Source organism: Nematostella vectensis, chromosome 1 (genome assembly GCF_932526225.1).
Source record: "Nematostella vectensis chromosome 1, jaNemVect1.1, whole genome shotgun sequence".
Classification (NCBI taxonomy): Eukaryota; Metazoa; Cnidaria; class Anthozoa; order Actiniaria; family Edwardsiidae; genus Nematostella; species Nematostella vectensis.
In genome coordinates, this window is record NC_064034.1 from 9,659,973 (window position 1) to 9,682,277 (window position 22,305).

General features: G+C 43.3%; 2 protein-coding genes across 2 annotated transcripts; one reads left to right on the forward strand and one right to left on the reverse strand.

Moving 5' to 3' along the window:
* Positions 1-51: 51 nt before the first annotated feature.
* On the reverse strand, positions 52-5,583 carry LOC5520336. The gene is made up of 7 exons (XM_048725012.1): positions 5,405-5,583; positions 4,862-4,938; positions 3,911-4,028; positions 3,693-3,761; positions 3,271-3,321; positions 2,720-2,906; positions 52-535 (listed from the first exon to the last, which is right to left on the reverse strand). The coding sequence occupies exons 2-7, from the start codon at positions 4,882-4,884 to the stop codon at positions 120-122; spliced, it is 864 nt and encodes a 287-aa protein (XP_048580969.1). The 5' UTR covers positions 4,885-4,938; positions 5,405-5,583; the 3' UTR covers positions 52-119.
* Positions 5,584-7,502: 1,919 nt separating this feature from the next.
* On the forward strand, positions 7,503-21,982 carry LOC5520335 (receptor-type tyrosine-protein phosphatase alpha). Its single transcript, XM_001640200.3, has 15 exons — positions 7,503-7,849; positions 8,746-9,384; positions 9,626-9,763; positions 10,410-10,685; positions 11,530-11,638; positions 11,951-12,162; positions 12,459-12,824; positions 13,311-13,684; positions 14,023-14,310; positions 14,719-14,989; positions 16,077-16,411; positions 16,474-16,599; positions 17,848-18,008; positions 18,447-18,582; positions 19,019-21,982. The coding sequence occupies exons 1-15, from the start codon at positions 7,768-7,770 to the stop codon at positions 19,403-19,405; spliced, it is 3,900 nt and encodes a 1,299-aa protein (XP_001640250.3). The 5' UTR covers positions 7,503-7,767; the 3' UTR covers positions 19,406-21,982.
* The last annotated feature ends 323 nt before the right edge of the window (positions 21,983-22,305 follow it).

Here is a 22,305-nt window from a genome sequence, read left to right on the forward strand (position 1 = left end):
AAAACCGAAGTCCTAAATGAACGCGCAGAGAAACAAAAACACACGCTGAAATAAGAAAAACTCGATTTACTTTGACAGCAGTCTACTAATATTACGGTGATGAAAAGGGTGTAATTATGTCAAACTTTATTTTTCTTTTTCTTCTTTTTAGCCGGCGAATCATCATCAGAAAGTCTTTCTTTCTTTACTTTCACCTGGTCTAGCTGTGTCGTGCCTAATGGTGGTTTACTTGGCTTTTTCTTCTTTGAAGACTGGTAGTCAGTAGGACATTCCTGTTTTAGGTTAACTGGTGTTGTAATGCTCATTGACATCGAATTCTGCTTAGGTGACTCTGGTTCATGTTTGATTTTTGGTTGCTTGTTTTTCTTCTTAGCTTTCTTTTCCTGTTCGTGTGATTCTAAAGATTCTTCCACCGAGGCTTGCAGTGACTCTCGTAGGTTTTGTTCTTCTTTCAAACTTCTTACGGGGGTGTAAGCAAGAGGGGGGGTCGGAACATGGTTCTCCTGTAGTCTATCAGCACTGTCATCGGGATCGCCTGGAAAACAATACCGCAAGCTTGATATAACCTACTGGTTGTATTTTAGAGCATTTACATTCGTTTTCAGTCACACGTACACCTTGTGGTTTTCGTTTCCGAGTCGCGACTGCTTTTTGGTGACAGAAACCATTTCGCAGTTATGGCAGCCGTTAGACCGCTAACCAATCAGAGAGCGCCGAGAAGCACCAGGCGGCGGTAAAGCAGACAAGAGATACATCGCAAATACGCACTAAATCAACAACAACTCAAAGCTAAGAGACAATTCGAACTTTATTCAATTACTGGCTTTGTGTTTATCGGTATTGTCTCGGTGACAGTAGCTAAGAAGGCGACCAACTTCGATGTTGTTTTGGTTGTGATTGATCTAAAGCTGTGACAGATGCACTATTTGGAAAATTCAAAAGTCATGATTGACGTCCAATAAAACACAGTTGTGACTCGAAACTGAAGGCACAGTGCACGTGTGACTGAAAACGCGTGTAACTACAAGACAGAAGTTTGCATGGTAAAGTCATTTCAACCCTCTTTTCCTTATTTGCGTTGCTTTCCTGACAAATTGTGCTATTTCTTTTTTGATTGCGGTCACCTGGTTCACAATATCACCGTTAAAAATGCAGTAGCAGGATGTACAGTATCACTTCTACTTCTACTTTATTAACTGATAAAACCATGTCGGTATCACATCAGTATAAATAAATACAAGGTAAAAATATACAGATCTGTAATAATTTACATAACTTATACAATATATTCATAATTTGTAAAATAAATTTATAAAATAAATTTTCAATAAAGTAATTCAATTAAATAATTTAACTTAATTAATTTATAACTTGAATACTAGAACCACTGGCCATTATCAATTAAATGCTGCTGAAGCTTCTCTTTGAATTTGCCCTTTTCTTTTATGTCGGTAATTGAACCTGGTAAATTGTTCCAAAAATTTATAGACCACGGGAAAAAGCTATTTGCATGCTGGTTGCACTTGGAATGTGTTCTATGGAAGCGCTTGGAGTTGCCATTCCTTGAAGGCCGGTCCATCGGAACCAAGAAGGGCTCTCTCTCAATGTCCACAGTTCCATAAACAACCTGATGGAACATGGACATTCGAGAGAGAGTCCGTCTGCCCTCAAGGGATGGCCACTCCAGCTCTCTTAGCATGTTTATTACGACCCCTGGCTCCCTCAAATAATTATTATAGCAAACTCTGGCTGCAGTCCTCTGCACCATATCAAGGCGGTGTTTATCCTTTTGGAGATGCGGGTACCAGGCAGAGTTTGCATATTCAAGCTTCGGTCTAACTAGACTGCAATAGAGTTTAGACTTGCAGTCTACCGAGGCTGTTCTAAAATTTCTTCTAATGACCCCAAGGGTCTGATTTGCACTAGATGTAATTTGTGCGATGTGTTTATCCCATTTTAAATCCCCTGAGAGTAGTACTCCTAGATAGGAGTGATGGTAAACCCTCTCTAGAATCCTGTTGTTAAGTATATAGGGATGGTCTGGAATTTTCGCTCTGCTTGTGGAGAAGCACATAGTGTGGCATTTCTCCACATTAAAGGCCATTTGCCAATCCCTCTCCCATCTATTTAAAGCATCAAGATCGTTTTGTAGAGCTAGGCTGTCATTTGAGCCATCAATAGTGCGATATAAAAGGCAGTTCATCCATACAAACTTACAGATTGTGTTTTGGTTCTGATAACCATGTTCAACTGTTCTCTCATATATGCCGGGCATTTTATGATAAATCGTTCTCCGTTCTATGCTTGCTCAGACAAGCATATTGGGCACTTTCTTTGTTCTGGAGGGTTTGTATGGAGTCATACCAGTCTTACCAATTTACTGAGATGAAAAATTTGGGTTTCCAAGGATGTGGCTGAACAAGCAAATGAAAGAGTAATTGAGGCTCCAATCCCTAACCCAAAAACAGCTTCAAAATTCTGTTGCAGAGACAGTTGTAGTAAAAATAATTCATTTACTAACAGTTATTTTACACCTTTTTGTTACCCTGTCTGTATCTAGCCCTATTTAAAAAATGTGTACCATACTGTTAGATCTGAACAATCCTCAGAGACCCAGATTTTTCTATGTCTTACCATTTTAATGAGATGAAAAAAATTGGGTTCTCAAGGATGAGACTAAACAAGGTCATGTTGCTTTATATTTGTCTGCTTTACTCACCTGAGCCAAAGGGTTTCCACCTGCACCTGATATCAGGGACTTTATGCTTTGTAGGGGGAGGGCAAGGGGCGATGTCTGCTATTGGTACGTGTCGTGACTGGATGACAGTCATGTGACCATTGACTGGTCTCGCTGACCATACAGATTTGTTTTCTGTTGATGGGAGCAGCACTTTGCAAGACGATTGCTGGCAACAATCAGAGGATTATTTTTAAGCTCTCAAGTTTTCAAGATCTCAAAACCACCATGAAACTGTCATAATAAACTAACATACTACATAGTATGACCACTGTACTTGTCTGTAATCAAGTTGACTCAAATAGCTTTTTTGGATTTGATACAGGATAGGTTCAAACTACAAAGTGTGGCTAAAGTATAATTGCCTGGTAGAAGAATTGAGAGCCCAGATTTAATCTGGGGTCTTTAATTTTTTTTGTAATATCACCTTTCTACTGGATTTGTGAATTGGACTATAGTTTTTGGGTAAGCATTGTTACAGAATGATGTGGATAAACCTCACAAAAAAATAATTTAAAATTGAATTTACTTACATCATGGGATTTCAATGCTCTGGAGGATATTTCGTATTTCTTGGTGTTAGCCTTTGTGAAAAAAAAAACCATGCATGACTAGACATATAACAAATAACATACAAGACAACAAGTTGTAAGTATTAAAAAAAGAAGCCCAAGAATTTGTCGGGAAGGGTTTTATCATGGGTTTTGGCAACATGTTTGTGAATCAATTGCTTCGTTGATTTGTATAAGTATAAATACTTCTAAAGTTTTTAAAAATCTCACTGTTAACTGTTTATTTTAGGATAGGGCGTGAGTATCACACAGCCAAGTGTGACAACCTTCTATCAATCATTCACATCCACAAAAAAGGATATCATGTTTGTAGTAGCCCCTTATTTTGCTTGCATACTTAGTCAGCTTTACGTGAAGCACATTTTGATTACACATCCATATACCTGTGTTACTAGAAGGTCCTGTGATCCATTCAACACAAATGTCTCGCCTGAAAGACTTCTTCTATCAAACTAGAAATTAAAAAAGCCCTATTACATCTGAAACATAACCACAAATATCTTGAGTTTAAGTCTTGAGTTATATGACTGAGTTTCATAACAAATAGAATATAATTATGCACCATTTCTTTAAGTGAATTTAAAGAGAAAAATGTCCTTACATTGAACGGCACTTTGATGAGCCAGATTTCTTTTTTCTTGTTCCTAATCTCCTCAAGGGAGGGGCAACGGGTGTCAGTTGTAGATGGGACAACTTCATACCCAACAGGGGCATCTGACCTTTATGAAAAAAAAGGGAAAAAACATACCACATGAAAAACAGAAAAAAGTCAGTAGTTGGTCAAACTTCTTTGATCATTTTTAATCATTACAGTCACTTCAATCATGGCTAGTCATCTAGCCATCTTAAAATCAGTTTAGCTAGTTTGTAATGGTACAGTACAATATTAAAGCTTTCATTTTAGGAGATTGATTTAAATTACAAATTAGGCTTGAATATGACATACTGTAAAAACATGTTTTTTTCAATAAATCTACATATTTTACTAAGAGTAATCACACATGTAATCACAGGTTGATCATTGGGTTAGTGCATCAATTTATGGGGCCTCTCCCCCCTGCTAAAACAGGTTTCATTTCCAGTCATGGGGAGTATCTTTCTGTTTCTAGGCCCGGAATTACTGAATGCGTGCTTACTAGTTTGTGTTCCTTAATCCCAACTTGGACATTCTTAATACATATTAGGATTTAATATGAACATTGCTTAGAAACTGTGTAATCGGTGCTATACAAATGTTTGTATTTATTCAATTCAGTCCCATAGCCAGGATTTTGAGGGGGGGGGGGGGTTGTTTACCCATTTAGCAGACCATTTTCGCTCACGAAGCTGGCCCTAGCAAGCAGTGGTACTCAATTGTCCTTTATTAGAGCGGACCTTTCAGTCAAGTGGGGTGGTTCTTCCTAACCCCCCCTGGCTACGGGCCTGCATTTTCTTTATCTATCTTTTACTCTGTCATGGGAAACCTCTCCACCTGAAGACTGATACAAAAGGCTATGGGACCCAATTCATTGGTAAGTTGGTCTTTTGTATCTCACTAAAAAGGGGTTCTTACCCCTCTGTGGTCTTATTTGCCATAAATGGGTGTCTTTGGTGGGCCTTGGTGGATACTGGAGTCCTGATAGCGAAAAGCTGTAAACAAAAAAAACTCAATCAGGTATAAAGATAATGGCTCTAAATTTGGCTTAAATTTAAAAATGATAAAGGGTAGTTGTATTTTACAATTATCTGAACTTTACCCCCCTTCTTGGCTCTGAATCAATAGCCCATGGGGCTGAAGGTCAAATGGATAAGTAATAGTTGCAGGCAAATCCCAATATCCAACAATTTTCGCTACTAAAAGGCAACAAGATAGTGTAGCTTTTAACAGGTCAATCTACTGTAATTGTACGATTTGAATAGAATATAGCCTAGCTTATTCTGGTACTTAACTTACTTATATAAAAGCGCTTTGCCCCTATTTCGACGAAAATAATAAGAAGCAAAATACATGATGACAATAACGGCATATTATCGACAATCGCTAAATTCGAAAGAGAATTCCAGCCTTTAGATCAGTGCCCAGTGTTGAATTAAGTATTGAAGAATATAGACTCACCTAAACACTTGTTTTATCTGTTGTTGTTGTAATTTACTTTTGCAGTCTATTGCAAGTTCAGAAGACCCACATGTTTGGAAATGGTCAGCGGAATCCTCGGCTCAGGCCCCTGTAAAATGTGCGTGACAAACATGCGTGGCAAATGTGACTTTCACACATTTTGGCGCGAGCCCTAAAGGCTTTTTTGACAAAGCCTAACTCTATTGGTTTTCGAAAAGAAAAAAGAGAAAATAAAAAGAGTGAATCAACCCCCCCCCCCCTTTTTACACCAGAATTTGAGTTGAGCGGTGAATACTTAACCTTTATTATTTCTGGTTATTTGGTTTCCGTTTTGCTATCAGAGTTCTCTCGTTATTTCTTCCGGTTAGCAGGGAACGGTTTCCGCGATGCCATCATTGCATTTTATACACCCCTTGAAAGGGTTGGGTCCTACACACCCTTGGTAGGGCTGGGTCCTACACACCCTTGGTAGGGCTGGGTCCTACACCCCCTTGATAGGGCTGGGTCCTACACACCCTTGGTAGGGCTGGGTCCTACACACCCTTGGTAGGGTTGGGTCCTGCGCAACCTTGAAAGGGCTGGGTCCTACACACACTTGGTAGGGCTGGGTCCTACACACCCTTGGTAGGGCTGGGTCCTACACACCCTTGGTAGGGCTGGGTCATACACCCCCTTGATAGGGTTGGGTCCTACACACCCTTGGTAGGGCTGGGTCCTGCGCACCCTTGGTAGGGCTGGGTCCTACACAACCTTGATAGGGCTGGGTCCTACACACCCTTGGTAGGGCTGGGTCCTACACACCCTTGGTAGGGCTGGGTCCTACACACTTGGTAGGTAGGGCTGGGTCCTACACACCCTTGGTAGGGCTGGGTCATACACCCCCTTGATAGGGTTGGGTCCTACACACCCTTGGTAGGGCTGGGTCCTGCGCACCCTTGGTAGGGCTGGGTCCTACACAACCTTGATAGGGCTGGGTCCTACACACCCTTGGTAGGGCTGGGTCCTACACACCCTTGGTAGGGCTGGGTCCTACACACTTGGTAGGTAGGGCTGGGTCCTACACACCCTTGGTAGGGCTTGGTCCTACACACCCTTGATAGGGCTGGGTCCTACACACCCTTGGTAGGGCTGGGTCCTACACACCCTTGGTAGGGCTGGGTCCTACACACCCTTGATAGGGCTGGGTCCTACACTCCCTTGGTAGGGCTGGGTCCTACACACCCTTGGTAGGGCTGGGTCCTACACACCCTTGGTAGGGCTGGGTCCTGCGCAACCTTGAAAGGGCTGGGTCCTACACACCCTTGATAGGGCTGGGTCCTACACCCCCTTGGTAGGGCTGGGTCCTACACACCCTTGGTAGGGCTGGGTCCTACTCCCCCTTGGCAGGACTCGGTCCGAGGATGGTGGCCGGGGCTGCTGTAGATACCTTTTCAAGGTGCGCGGCTCATGATTTGATCCTGAGAAAACGAAATGTTTTACAAACGGATATCGTATAGAATTATATAAAGATGATATGAAACTCTCCAGCATTACCAGGCCAGGTCATCCCCTTCTGTCCAGTCGCTTTGTAGCGACCTTTCCAAACTTGTGGAATGTTAGACAGTCGAGATAAAGGATCTGATGCCATGTTAGATTATCGTTAGTGATTGAATCATTCTATATTACCCTTCCATAATTTCTAACATTCGTTAATTTTTATGTAACGAAGTCAAAGGTGAATGCTCAACATGACACGGCAAGGAAGAAAGTCTGCGATACAGATTAGCGCGAAAAATATGCAAAGCGTGCAATGTACATATTCCAGAAGCGTGCTATCTCATTTCTAAATAAATAAAATTCCTTTGGACAAGAGTGTTATGTAGGGTTATTACTTTATTCCGTCATGAGGAACCGGTCTAAGTGCAAACGCGATTTTGCTATGGTTTTATAATTCCTGTTTTGTTCTTGATAAAGTAAAATTTGTTTTTGCTGGAAATCTCATATGAGGATGTAGCACTTTATATGTAAGTGCCTTATGAGTGAGCGTGCCTCCTGGTTTTAGTACAGTAACTTGGCAAGTCTATTGTTCTCTCTATGAATCATTAAACACGCATCCCTGAGGCGCAAGATGTGTCATAAACCTTTCGCTATGACGTTTTGCGCCTAGCCTTTTCCCTGTAAAACCGCTTCCTAGAGCAGGACACGAACCCTTCAGCTTTCGTACGGTTCAACCATTACTCTGAAGCATGTATTTACGAACATTTCGCTCTGTCCACGAAACTCGATTAATTCGGCGCGCGCAATTTTAAGGGAAATTCTCTAGAAATTGTACCAGTGTCTGTGTTCTATGCTGAGGTTGTAAAAGTACTTGAGTGGGGTCTACAATGCAGGGTCTCGTTTGGATCTGGGTTCTTCTATTTCTAAATCCTCTAGACGATGCACTGGCAAGCTCCATCGATGCACAAGGTAAAGCAATCGAGTTGATCTTTTGGTATTGTCGTCCTTTTGTTTACAATTAAAACCAGTCCGCGGTTTGGTAGGAGAACAGTTTTGAATTTAAACACACCAGGGTCAAAGTCGTGGTCAAATAGCTATACTCAGACGAAAGCACTCATTCAAAAAATACAGAAAATATTGCAAAGAGGCGAAACGTTCGATTAAGTCATTGATTTGAACGTCGTTATTCACGTAATAAGCCTATTCAGTGGGTTAAAAATCTTATTTATATAAACCCGAAAACCGGGAGGAAATAACCAACGAAATATTTTATGTTTGCTTCAGCAGAAGTCAAAATGACTCGATTGCCTCTATAAAACATTTGCATGATGTTTTTATATTGTGTAGCAGACCGGAACGTCGCAACACGGCGTTGAAGCCTTTATTATTACACTTGGTCATCTTGCATCGTACACTCTCGGAGCGATAAAAAATCTACAACGGACCAGTTATGTTGACAGAGTAAAGAGTACAGTCTGATTCTGATTTATTTAATTCTTGTTTTGATTTCAAGCCAACATTCCCCAGTCACATGCTTAGATTAGGATTAGACCAGCTAGAATAGAATATCCGGTAAAATACTTGATTATTTCGATCTTTGCAGAACATTATACCACCTAGATTACTGGCCATGCAAGAAAGCCGGACAATTTTGGAAATCTTGAAAAGATCAATCTTGAGTCAGTAACATAAACATTAAAGCTCTGAAAAGTATAGCGCCTGACATATTAACCTAAATGACATTATCATCTGATTAGATATTTTTGATTTTTAGATTATTTCGTCATATTCCCATCGCTATGCCGGTTAATGTAAGCGCGAGTTGAAATTTTCGGATTAAAAAACCTATTTATTTTTCTTTTCAGTTTCATTTTCCTTAACATCAGATGCATCCTCCGCGTTTAGTAAGAGAACTTCATCAAAGACTTTGCCTCAAAATGGACAGACCACGAGCACAAGTGTTGGAGTCGCTAGCAAAAATATAATCCCAACAAATACTCAAGAAGAAAAACTGCAGTCTTTTACAATTGCTGAGAAACCACTAGGGGCTCACAGCCCTATAATCACGATAGGTCACGCAACTAGCGTGACAAGTCACGCAACTTGCGTGACAAGTCACATAACTAGTGTGGCAGCACATGAAACTCGCACTTGTTATGCAAGCGTTACTACTACTTCAGTGATAACTCGCAGTACTAGCGTTACAGATCAATCAATTTCATTAACTTCTGTGACAAAGGACAGCACTAACTCAAGTCACAGCATATCTTACGTGACAACTGTGACTGGTCACGATATTAGCGTTAAAAGTTCACCTAAGACATCCACGGTGATCACGCCTGCTGTAACGTCCTCTGCTGGCTTTCAACAAAGTTCTATTGTCTTCCATCATCTTGTCACGTCCTCACCGGAAGTGCAAGTCTTTAGACCGACAAGTCACGCCTACGTCACGCAAACCCCGGTAATAACAAGATTGCCGGTCACGTCAACGGCGTCTCCCCATGGTATGTATTTCTCAATTATTTTTCTTTTCTTTTTTCTATTCCTTAATCGCCTTTTGTAAGATTTTTGTATATTTTTTGTCTTTGGAAAGCGAGCGGTCCTACCCGGCATTATACTCGGGAACCCAGGGCGTACTGAGCGGAAACGATCGCTGATCGTAACGAGCGCTGAGGGTAACGAGCACGCCCTGGGTCCCCGAGGATGGCCCCGCATTCAATAACACTCATTCCATCTTGTTTACAGAGGAGGCACCGACTTTTTCGACAGTTCCCCCTGTGCCTGAAACTGTGAGCAAATCCCCCTCGACTATATCTCAAGTTACGAAGCCTTCCGTCACTGTCAAGCCCACCACGAAACCCGTAACAGACTGGCCGCCTTATAGTAAGTTAAATATTCAGCTTGAAGCTCTATTCGTGGGGCAGTTAAAGCCACTCTCTGTTAGAAGAACGAGGGCATTCAAATTGAACAACTATCAGTGGGCGATCCGGTAAATAGGCTACCACTAATGTAGAGTTTAAAAAATTATCGGCCGTTATCATCTCAGTGACCCACTTGCCAACACCATGCCCACAAATACAACATGTTCAGGGAATTTCTTACAGTCATTATACTTAGGTATTTAATTATCTATGCTTGTGTATATTCATCTACGTGTGTAATTAGCTGCTGCCTCGTATTAGTCTTTGCTGCAAGAGATACATTTATGCGTCTACGTTTACTGGAATGTGGCTACTAAAAAAGGAATGAGATAAAATGAAAACGTTTAAAAAACTATAGAAGGGTAGGAGAAGAGCGGAAATTAAATTAAGCGGAGAACGTCTAACTCTTGAACGCTTTCCCTCCCCCAATTTTTTATAGAATTATAAGAAATTATAAGAAATGTATCGTGACCTCTCCCCCCCCCCCCCCCCCTCCCAGGTTTTCGATGTCCGTTATGACCCTAGGGTTGCTTAAGTAAAGATCGGCTACAAGAAAAAGCTTAAGTAATGCCAAAACATTGACAAGTAATTATCACTTTTCTTATCAGTTCCAGAAGCTGAAATCACAGCCTTCCCGCAAAGGGTTATGGTTGGCAGTGACGTCGAGCTGAAGTGTACGGCAAAAGGCAGCAGCTCTGCACCTCAAATCACGTGGATCCGTAAAAACGAGCAAGTGACCAGCGGCTACTCGACAAAAGGTCATGTGTCTACGCTTGAGTTAAAAAACGTGACGCGAGAAGTGGGAGGGGCTTATCTGTGCGAGGTGCGCATACCGGAGTTCGGAAGACTGGTCTTCAAGGCGTGGCACATGCTGCGCGTTCACTGTGAGTAGTAGCCTCCCTCGCAGGCGAGCGACGCCTGCCTAAAAACGCCTGCGAGGGAGGCTATGTGAGTAGAGGAAGTATTCGTATATGATTGGTGGAAATACGATGATATAATTGGTGACATATTACCTTAAGCACTACGAAATACATCGCCCAAACGCCACACAACAAACCATCACTATAACCACGAAATGCATCGCCCATACGCCACACAACAAACCATCACTATAACCACGAAATGCATCGCCCATACACCACACAACAAACCATCACTATAACCGCGAAATGCATCGCCCATACGCCACAAAACTACTACTATAACCACGAAATACATCGCCCATACGCCACAAAACAAACCACCATAACCACGAAATGCATCGCCCATACGCCACACAACAAACCACTATAACCACGAAATGCATCGCCCATACGCCACACAACAAACCACTATAACCACGAAATACATCGCCCATACGCCACACAACAAACCATCACTATAACCACGAAATGCATCGCCCATACGCCACACAACAAACCACTATAACCGCGAAATACATCGCCCATACGCCACACAAAAAAACACTATAATCACGAAATGCATCGCCCATACGCCACACAACAAACCAATATAACCGCGAAATGCATCGCCCAAACGCCACAAAACAAACTACCACTATAACCATGAATTACATTGCCCATAATCCAAATAGTACGCTAGCGTCACTGTAGTCTTTCTCTGTGTGAAGTACTTACCATGCGACACTGAACGCCACCATCGCATCGCATCATTTGATATGACCATCGCGCACGCGCATAGCTAACCGTAGTCTTTCTCTGTGTTTAGTACCCGTGATGCCTGCGTACCCCGTACCTGATATGATTGACAGGACTGCCACCACCATGACTGTCCCGCTGCATCACGTGACATATCTATCCAATGGCGAAAGAGTCGAGTAAGTTTGTAAAGTGGCGTTAGAAAATACCTGATTTGATGCCTGTCGTGTGTTCTTAATCAGCGTTCTTGGTAGAAGTGCCAAACTCGGCCTCTTGCCGCGTTAGCCTAAGAAAACCCTTGTCTGGCGCACCTGTTATCGTTTAAAACAAATGCTGGAAGACAAATTATGAGAAGAAACCCCAAAATAACCGGTTTAGATTAAGATCTTATGATTTATTCACCCACTTTTATCGTCAGTATCTCAGCAGTTTCCCTGAATCAGCTGCTTTACGCCTTCTAGTAAATACCTCTTTTCTGATCTTATCTGTAGATTTATCCAGATAGTTGTTGCGAGCACTACGGAGGCCACGGTTAGCGGTCTCCTCGCCCCAGACTCCTACACCCCTGAAGATTTGGCAGTGGAAACGGAGACGTCACCATACATAGCTGCCATGTTCAGCATCAGGGAGCGATGGGAAGAAGAGTTTATCGTTGGCGATAGCAAAAACTACCCGCACCTTATCTCACGGCGTCGACGGGCTGGTGAGTTTAGGGTAGTACTCCTGGCGAGACAATCAATATCAAAGCGCTTTTTGATGTGGGCTTCTCTGTCTTTATCCTTCGCTTGTATGCTCTCGGGATGTTGAAAAAGGCAAAGGTTTCAAGTAGACATACCCATAGTATCCATACTGCTCGCCTGTTAGGTCTCTTTATGAGTACAATGTACCGGTGTGGTGAAGACATCCGAGGAATAGCCTGGCAAAGACGATGGTCAATGGCAAAAAAAACCTTTCTTTCTTTTCAACTTTTTTTAGATGTTTTATTTTGTTTGATTTCAGCCGGCAAAATGTACCATAATGCCCCTCTGAAGCCCGACAGCTACTACACGATCTTTCAGCGGCTTCTCGCTGATAACGGCGCTTACGAATCCTTGAGCTGGATGCCCCCAGTGCGCACGCGCCCGGCCAGGCCCACTGTGATGCCCGTTACACACGAGGGGGGCAACAACATTGCGCTTATCATGGGCATCTTGGTGGGGCTACTGCTGGTCGTGTTATTGGGGTTGCTTGTGGGTAAGGTGTACCTCGTGCGGAAGAATCAGCAGGCGATGGCGTGCGCGGACACGGAGCGCTACGAGATGGCGGCGGGAGGAAAGAATCGACTTGAGAAGATCGCTAGGACGTTCACGCTTGCCGGCATGAAAGGTATGTAAGGCAGACGTAACACGCTTGCCGACATGAAAGGTATGTAAGGCAGACGTAACACGCTTGCTGGCATGAAAGGTATGTAAGGCAGACGTAACACGGAGTACCAGATATGATTTGTACACGCATGCCCGCATGAAAGGTATGTAAGGCAGACGTAACACGGAGTACCAGATATGATTTGTACACGCATGCCGGCATGAAAGGTATGTAAGGCAGACGTAACACTCTTGCCGGCATGAAAGGTATGTAAGGCAGACGTAACACGCTTGCCGACATGAAAGGCAGACGTAACACGCTTGCCGACATGAAAGGTATGTAAGGCAGACGTAACACGCTTGCCGACATGAAAGGTATGTAAGGCAGACGTAACTCGCTTGTTGACATAAAAGTATGTAAGGCGGTTCGCAATGGGGCAATCTGCGCTTAAACGATAAACGCCCCTCTCGTTTTTAACATTGATCTGATCTGATCTATTTTGTACAGCGCACTACAGACCATGTGGGTCGATAAGCATCGACGACTTCGAGCAACACGTGGCCCGCATGCGCAGAAGCGGTGACCTTTTCTTCACCACGGAATACGAGCGCATCCCTGTGCCTGAACACGTGACCGCCACGCACAGCTTGGACCCCGTGAACCAGCATAAGAATCGTTACATCAACATCGTGGCGTATGACCACTCGCGCGTCAAGCTGCAGGACTTCGAGGACGAACCGGGCTCAGACTACATCAACGCCAACTTCTTGCCGGGATATCGCCGTGACAACGCATACATTGCTGCGCAAGGGCCGCTGGCCGAGACATGTAGAGATTTCTGGCGCATGGTCTGGGAGCAAAACTCTAGAACTATTATCATGGTATGCTAGTCTTTAGCAAGAAAGCTTTTTTCCAGTTAAAATAGGTGAAAATGTAGGTGAAGAGTTTGTGATTGCTCATAAAGTCAGTCTCGTGGGAAACGCGCGAAACAAACATTTCAAAACAGCTGTAGCCAATCAGAGCGCGCCATTCGTCGTTAATATATTCAGTTGCGATTCCATCTCCTTACACTTCCCTTTTTTCAGCTACAATTCTGAGAATGGTATTATGAAAATGATTTGAAATTCCGTTGATTCAGGCTGATTTGTTTTGGATACTTGACGGTCACGGGCGGTCATAGGCAGGTGGTCACTAATAATCCATTTCCTTCTCTTGTCAGTTAACAAACCTAAAGGAGCGATGTCGTGACAAGTGTGCTCAATACTGGCCCTCACGCGGCAGTCTATCCTACGAAGATATCACCGTAACCTTAGATAGCGTGACAGAATTAACTCCATATATAGTGCGCACCCTGAGCGTGCAGCGTGAGGGGTGTGATGACGTCAGACAGGTGAAGCAGTTTCACTTCACCAGCTGGCCTGACCATGGGGTACCCACGAGCGTGTGTAATCTACTCGCTTTCGTGCGCGACTCAACCCGAGCGGACCCCCCAGGGGCAGGACCAATGGTACATATCGACCTAAAGCTTCGTCAAAATAATGTCCGGATTGATAGTAATGCTGTACATTCGAACTGCATTAAACTCAATATCCAAATTCATAATACACTTTTGGAAAAAAAAATGGTAGGCAAACTATTTTGTTTTAATAACAGTCGCTTTTCGTGGTTGTTCAGCCAATACAATATTAGGACATTGCATACCATATTTGGTGCCGCTTCAATCATTTTTTCGCTTTCATGTGAATTTGCAGATATTCGCGTTCACTACGGTTTTGCTGGCCGCCATTTAAAAAAGTGGCCTGGGCGCTTACATTTTAGAATATCACAGGTTTCCCGAGCGCTCGCGCCAGCCTCTTGTAGACCATTCAGAAAAAAATTCGACAGCCCTGAAATGACGTACAACATTTTATTGCAGGTTGTCCACTGTAGTGCTGGTGTCGGTCGAACTGGCACCTTCATCGTGATTGACGTCATGCTCCAGCAAATCCACGAAGAGAAGACTGTGGATATCCTCGGCTTCGTCTCGACCCTGCGAAGACACCGGAACCTGATGGTGCAAACCGAGCAGCAGTACATCTTCATCCATGATGCATTGCTCGACGCGATCATTAGCGGGGAGACTGAGACGAGCGCCAGTGACTTGCGCAGTCACATTCGTCGACTACAAGAGCAGGACCCTGAATCAGGTCAGTCTGGTTTGACCGGTTTTACCTGCTTTAATTATTTTTTCTATGTTTGTGCTTGCTTCTTTCGGCTTCATTCGTGCCTTTTAGAGAAATCTTTATGACCTGTCAAGTAACAAAATTTTCAATGCCCCCCCTTACGCTTACCCCATATTTTCGGTGCCCCCCCCTCCCCAAAATCGAAGACAGAATGAGCAAAGATAGGAATGGCAATGACAATGTCAAAGGAACGCAATCAAGAGATTAGCTGCAAGCTGGACAGAAAGTGGAGGGGAAGAAGTTGGCTAAAAACATTAATTTAGAAAAAGTGAAGGCACTCAATTTCTCAAAGATGCGACTAGCTCCAGGTTGCAACCTGATAATTGTTGATGCAATAGATGTAAAAGAAGCAAAAAGGCTTTTCGATCTTCTCCTTGCAAGAAAAGCGCAGCATAAGAAAAGAATGAGCGCTTATAGCATTAAAACGTTTTGTTTGTATTTTAGATGGAACATGAGCACTTTATAATATTATATAGCGGAAACCATAAAAAGATGTATTTAGGGTGTATACATGTTTGCATTGCATAGATAAAATATGGCTTAATACGTTGGACTCCTGGATTGTGAATGCCCTGATTTGACTCAGTGAATCAGTGACGCCCCCTTTTAAATTCCAAACACATTCGACGTCCTTAAGACCTCAAAAATTTCTCGAGCCCCCCCCCCCCCTCCCCGACAGTATCCTCACGCCCCCCCCCCCCCCCCCTTCCCTCGGGATAATAAGTGAACTTTCCCTTACAAATATTTTTTAAGAGCCCTTGTCTGCCACGCCTTTGTAATTGCTTTAACATTGGAAAATAAATTAAGGGAGGCAAACCCAAAATAGCCAACTAAATTTTATGCTATTCACTAAAAGTAATCGACTATATCGCAACAGCCTCCACAAATCCGCCGATGGGAATGGATCCCTTCTCGCACTTGGTATTTTGCTAGGATGATGAAATTGCGGCGTACCGAGGATTTTAGCGCTAAGAGATCACGTGACTGTTTGGTGGCAAACTAGCGCGCAGTCCCCTATTGAAAGACTGATTCCGATTGCTTTATGGTCCAGGGTACACTCCAATGTTCACCGAGTTTCAAAAACTCTCTCGCTGCATCAACTCGTCCCTGTCATTAAACGCTGCCACTCATCCCGTCAACAAGCGCAAAAACCGCTACGCGAACGTCCTGCCTTATGACGTCACTAGGGTACGACTCAGCATGCAAGTGGGCGTGGAGGGATCAGATTACATCAACGCAAACTACATCGATGGCTACATGGCCAAGAGGACGTTCATCGCGACCCAGGCCCCCATCCCGGAGACCATTCCGGATTTCTGGCGCATGGTCTGGGAGCAAAACTGCTGTACCATTGTGACGCTTGCCCAGGAAGTCGAACAAGCGAAGGTATAACTAGGATTGTTTTTTGTTGTCAAATGTTCCTGGATGATAGCTTGTTGTTTTCTCAGGCAAAGATGCATCGCTATTGGCCAGGAAAGCAACCAATCACGTTTGGCTCTCTTGTGGTGGAGATGCAAGACAAAGTGAAGTCTGGACACCTGGTCGTGCGAATCTTTAAGCTTACCAACACTGAGGTAACCATAACAACACATTCACTTCCAATAGAGTAACCATAACAACACATTCACTTCCACTAGAGTAACCATAACAACACATTTACTTCTACTAAAGTAACCATATCAACGCAAATTTAAATGACACTTGTCTGATGAGAACACATCTCTTCATGAAACGTCGCTCCTGCCATGTACATGTCACGAAATGTCCTGAGAAGGAAAGAGAGGAGGGGGGCTGGAGAAGTCTGTTTGCTTTTAAGAGGAGTGCATCGATGAATGAAAACCAATCTTCTCTAGTTTAGCCCAGGGAGAATTTTTCCCGTGAGAATTGAGCCTTGTAACTCAACTCCCCTTTTGCATGTTTGCTACCAGGCAAGCGCTTTTCGTAAAGTCCACGCCACGTCTTTGTCGTAACTTACCCTTCGTATGTTGACTCGCCTCACGGCCTAACTCGCCTCCCGTAATCCACCTTTTTGGCGCTGGAAAGGCGAGTTTGTTTCGTTCTAGCTCCGAAAGGGTGAATTTAGCTCACCTTTCGTATGTTGAACCGCCTCATGGCCTAACTCGCCACCCGTAATTTGGCTTGCCTTTCGTATGTCGACTCGCCTCACGGCCTAACTTGCCTCCCGTAATTTGGCTTGCCTTTCGTATGTTGACTCGCCTCACGGCCTAACTTGCCTTCCGTAATTTGGCTTGCCTTTCGTATGTTGACTCACCTCACGGCCTAACTTGCCTCCCGTAATTTGGCTTGCCTTTCGTATGTTGAATCGCCTCACGGCCTAACTTGCCTCCCGTAATTTGGCTTGCCTTTCGTATGTTGACTCGCCTCACGGCCTAACTCGCCTCCCGTAATTTGGCTCGCCTTTCGTGAGTTGACTCGCCTCACGGCCTAACTCGCCCTTCGTATGTTGACTCGCCTCATGTCCTAACACGCCCTTCGTATGTTGCCTCGCCTTATGTCCTAACTCGCCCTTCGTATGTTGACTCGCCTTATGTCCTAACTCGCCCTTCGTATGTTGATTTGCCTCATGTCCTAACACGCCCATCGTATGTTGCCTCGCCTTATGTCCTAACTCGCCTTTCGTATGTTGACTTGCCTCATGTCCTAACACGCCCTTCGTATGTTGCCTCGCCTCATGTCCTAACACGCCCTTCGTATGTTGACTTGCCTCATGTCCTAACACGCCCTTCGTATGTTGACTCGCCTCTTGGCGTAACTCACCCTTCGTATGTTGACTTGCCTCATGTCTTCTGTACTTTCCCCAGGTCAGCGCGTCCCGTGATGTCCGTCAGTTCCATTACACGTCCTGGACCGAGGAGAACCCTCTTGAGGATGGCCTGTCCAGATGTCAGCTGATTGACTTAATCGGACAAGTTCAGTACTGGCAAGCGGAGAGCGGGCGTCACCCGATAATCGTACACTGCAGGTGGACACCAGTCTTTAAATCTTTAAATATCACCTCTGTCTTATTGGCTTTGTGTTAGGCTTTGTCAGATCTTCCATACATTTTTTTTCAGTACTTTAAGGTGTGTGGACATCAGTTTTATTTTAATTATATCCCCTGTCTTATTTCTGTTGTTAGACTTTGTCGTTTTGTTTTTTATACATCATTCCGGCTTTTTGAGGTGTAAATATATATCCCGTTGATGAAGCATGACGACAGTGGGAACCCGTTAACTCGAACCTTCAAAGAAAGCAAAAAAAAACGAGCTTTCGAGTATTCTGGAAGTCAAAATTAGCCTCTAGTCTGTTAGCTTGCGTTATGCAAGTGCGACTTATCGGTAAAATTCGCGTTATGCGAATGTTTAGCCCTTTGTGGTGCAGGTTATCATGCAGGTTTTCAAATGCTTTGCTCTGTTCGCAGTGCGGGTGTCGGCCGCACGGGCGTATTCTGTGCTGTTAGCATTCTGATCGAGCGTCTCAAAGCGGAGGCGATGGTGGATGTCTTCCAGACCGTCAAACAGCTTCGAGAGCAGCGACCTGCGATGGTCCAAACCAAGGTTTGTCCCTACTACTGCTGGTATTTCATTTCTGTTTAGTAGACTCAGGCCGGGGGGGGGGGAGGATTTTGGTACAGTCGGCTATTGAGATGAGTATTATAAAAAAAAATTATTTCAAGCCAAGGCGAGTGCAATTTGAGGGTATCCTATTCGCGGCTTTCTTTGAGGCTGAAAACATTGGTTAGTTAAGACTGTTGACTACAGTAAATAATTGAGAGCCTTAAAAAACGCACATTGGACCATCTCCCATCCATAACACAGCCTGCGAGCATAAGACTGTCCTCGGGTTTTTTTCATGGATATGTAAGATGCTTGTTCGCGAGGCATTCACACGGTGTCATTTGTGTAGAAATCAACGATGTTGTTATGTTTTGATTGACCAAGGGACAATCGGTTATTGACATCACAATAATTTAACGTAATATGTATATGGCAGGGTCAATACGACTTTTGTTACCAAGTGGTGCTAGAATATCTCGCGTCCTTCGAGCCGCCAGAAGCCTCTTCAGAAGGTCCAAACACCTCTTACCCGTTCCCAGACTCCATACCACCCTTCGTCACCCAACCACAGGATACCCGACAGAGTAAAAGACCATCTAAATCGGATTTGTACGAGGAAACAACCATAGCAAGCTCTGACACCTCACCAAAACATAGTGAATTTAAGATTAAGAACTCCTCTCCCCAATCTTCGCCCGCTCACTCGGTACCGATAGAGCCTGGGGAGGAGTCAGGTCCTCTTTTAGCCGGACAAGAAGATCTGTCGGATGACAGTTCTGATTACGAGGAAACGCCCATCTTTGGCGACAGTAGCGAGGCGTAATAAAAGTATATGTTAGGAATTCATGAAAACAGCACTAGCGTGGTTAAACACATATCGATAAATCTTCTTTTAAAAACTGTCGTTTTTCTAGCTCGCTTGGTCATTTCCTTATATGGCATTACGTAACATATTTGGGAGTCCGCAGGATTTCGTGTTTACTACGATTTTGCTGGCAGCCATCTTTGAAATGGAGCCTAGACCCTAACGTTTTTGAATATCACAGGTCTTCCGCGCGCTCGCCCCAGGCTCTTTTAGACCATATAGAAAAACGACAGCCATTGATTGGTATGTTGTGACCGCAATCTCGCTTGCTTGTACACACACAAGCAATATATTGTCTGTAAACTGTAAAGCAATAGGGCCAACGACCACAGCGACAGCAAGGAAAACGTGACCAAAAATACTCTTATTCTTTAGTCTGGTTTCCATATAATCGCACACTATCGCACACGAAAACCCATTTGTGTGCGATCATATGGAAGCAAGCCTTTAGCGCTCAATTCTGTATGGGACCTTACGCAAATAAAACGGCGACTGTAGAGACCAATAGAAAACTCACAGACCCAGACGTGAAATGCACTCAGAAATGGACTCTGTCTGATACATTTCAGCCGTTTTCTTTCAAACCACGAAATGAAAACTCGGGGACGGCGACGTGTGTGCTGTTAACCAGACTTTAAATTGTTCACTATGATGGAAATAGTTGTAGGCGTATCTTTTTCGGGACTGTAAAAAACGAGTTATTTTTTTATCGAATCTAGTTAAGCGCTAAGCGTAAAAGCATTTTGAGGGTTCACGTTGGCCTTGCCGTCGCCGTCATCGTTGGCAGCGCGAACGGCGACGGCAGAAACAATTGAAAACAAAGAGCCAGACGTGAAATATATTCTGAAATGGATTCTGTCAGCCGTTGTCCTTCATTCTACAACTTGAAAACTCCAAGTTTCACAGTCTAGCGAGGACGGAAACGTGTGCGCTGAATGTCAGAAATAAGATTCTAGGCTTTGCTATAGATTTTGGGACTACAAAAACGAGTGAATTCTACCAAAACTAGCTTAACATTGAACGCAAAGAATGAAAGCTTTTTTGGGAATCGTGTTGTCCCTGCAGTCGCCGTCGTAGTTGCTTTAAAAATTCTCAAATGTGCTTTGGCTGTCTTCATGGGTCACGGCAATGAGTGGTAACCCATGGTTAGGCTATGTACATTTGCAAGATGGTCCATAGTAAGTCACGGAAGTAGCATTGCACAATCTCACCATTATATCACAAGCTTAATTTATGTGGGGTTTCTGAGCGTGACTCTTTTTTTTTTTTTTTTTTTTTGCGTTTTATCGCGGAAAACTCAAGTCTATCGCTTTTGGTCGAGCGTGATAGCGTAAAAATACGGGGGGGGGGGGGGGGGCAATCCCGCGTACGTAGCACCAAAATGGCGGCCGATTACCCGATAGATCAAGTTTTTCTGTGATAAACCACCATCTATCTCAAACATGCTACTCTGATAAGAAAAATAAGAGTTTTCTGGCGAAGCTTGACGGTAGCGTTCTCGCTTAATTCATAACTAACTTGTATATTTTTTATAGGTAATATTACAATTTCATCTTTTGCGGCCAACCATATTTGTTGGAAGGTATTACTTTTTTTCCTATTGTATATTCTGTTAAATCCTACAGCTTATCGATCTCTACGCCTAAGTTCAAACGTCGTATTATCCATGAGCCGTATTCAATGCAAATATGTGCAAATGAATCGAGTCGATTGTTGATTGTTTCATCTTCATTTGCACGCATATGCCTTAAATACGGCTCATGGGTAATACGGCGTTAACTGTACTACTGTACAGTTAACAGAAACATTATTGAGAAAAATCAATATAAGAAGCTTGATATATGGAAAAGGAAATTGTGATTAAAACTCTCGTGAAAGGGTAGGCCAAGTAAACACTCCATGGGAAAATAATTAATTATTATTGTTACGTTGCGCGGGGGACTGAGTCGAGTTGATATGCGAACAGCCTGCTGAGACAACTTTAGGGGACGCCATTCATCATGGCGTCGAACGATTCAATGCTGATGTTGGGAATCTAACAAAGGAAGTTTCTGGCAGCAGATTTACCAAAACGTACCATTTTCTAGCTTACATTCAGCATCATATCAACATGTTCACGGCGCCATGTCGAATGGCGTCCCCGAAAATCATCCCAGCATGCTTTTCGCATATCAACTCGACACATACCCCCGCTCAACGTAAGAATGGCGAATGGTGTGTTGTTTTCAATGAGGGTAACACTTATATAAATACCAAGTAAATTTAGTAAGAAAGCAATGTTTTTACATTCAATCAAACTATAGATTTGACAATACATTTCTATTTCCAATAAGAAATTATTTTGTATATCGCCATGTGAAACATACAGAATTTTATAAATGGTATATTTAACAATCAAATTTTAAGTTATTAGTATATGTGAATTGAAACTATTTGTAAATATATGAAAGTAGCGATATTGCATATAAAGATACTTTTGTAAGTGATAGTTTGCTGGTTCACTCTCAATTGATATTAAACGTTTTTGAAACGCAATAAAATGGTGAAGCCGTATTGGCAAGAATTATTAGATATAATTAACCCTTTGACTCCTGGCTATTTTTTAAGCTGAATTTACAAAAAAACAAACTGAAAACAGATACCTCCCTCCCCTATTTTGAGTTTTATACAGCCCGTCAAAGTCAAACACCGCTGCACCTAGTCAGCGGTATCCAAGCTTTCCAACAGCTTGTATTTTTCACAAAACTACAGCTATAAGCATATTGGGAGAGTGTTCTAGGACATCATGAAGTCTATTGGGGCATAGTTGTGTGCTGTGCTTATGAATATTTGCAAGCAAAGGTGGATTCATGGTGATT

Coding starts and splice junctions, on each gene's coding strand:
- LOC5520336 (XM_048725012.1), bottom strand. CDS start 4,884: ATGGCAAATAAGACCACAGAGGG. Junction 3,762..3,910: donor TCATCAAAGTGCCGTTCAAT/GTAAGGACATTT, acceptor TTTAATTTCTAG/TTTGATAGAAGAAGTCTTTC. Junction 536..2,719: donor GTGGAAACCCTTTGGCTCAG/GTGAGTAAAGCA, acceptor ATTGTTTTCCAG/GCGATCCCGATGACAGTGCT.
- LOC5520335 (XM_001640200.3), top strand. CDS start 7,768: ATGCAGGGTCTCGTTTGGATCTGGGTTCTTCTATTTCTAAATCCTCTA. Junction 7,850..8,745: donor AAGCTCCATCGATGCACAAG/GTAAAGCAATCG, acceptor TTTTCTTTTCAG/TTTCATTTTCCTTAACATCA. Junction 10,686..11,529: donor GCACATGCTGCGCGTTCACT/GTGAGTAGTAGC, acceptor CTCTGTGTTTAG/TACCCGTGATGCCTGCGTAC.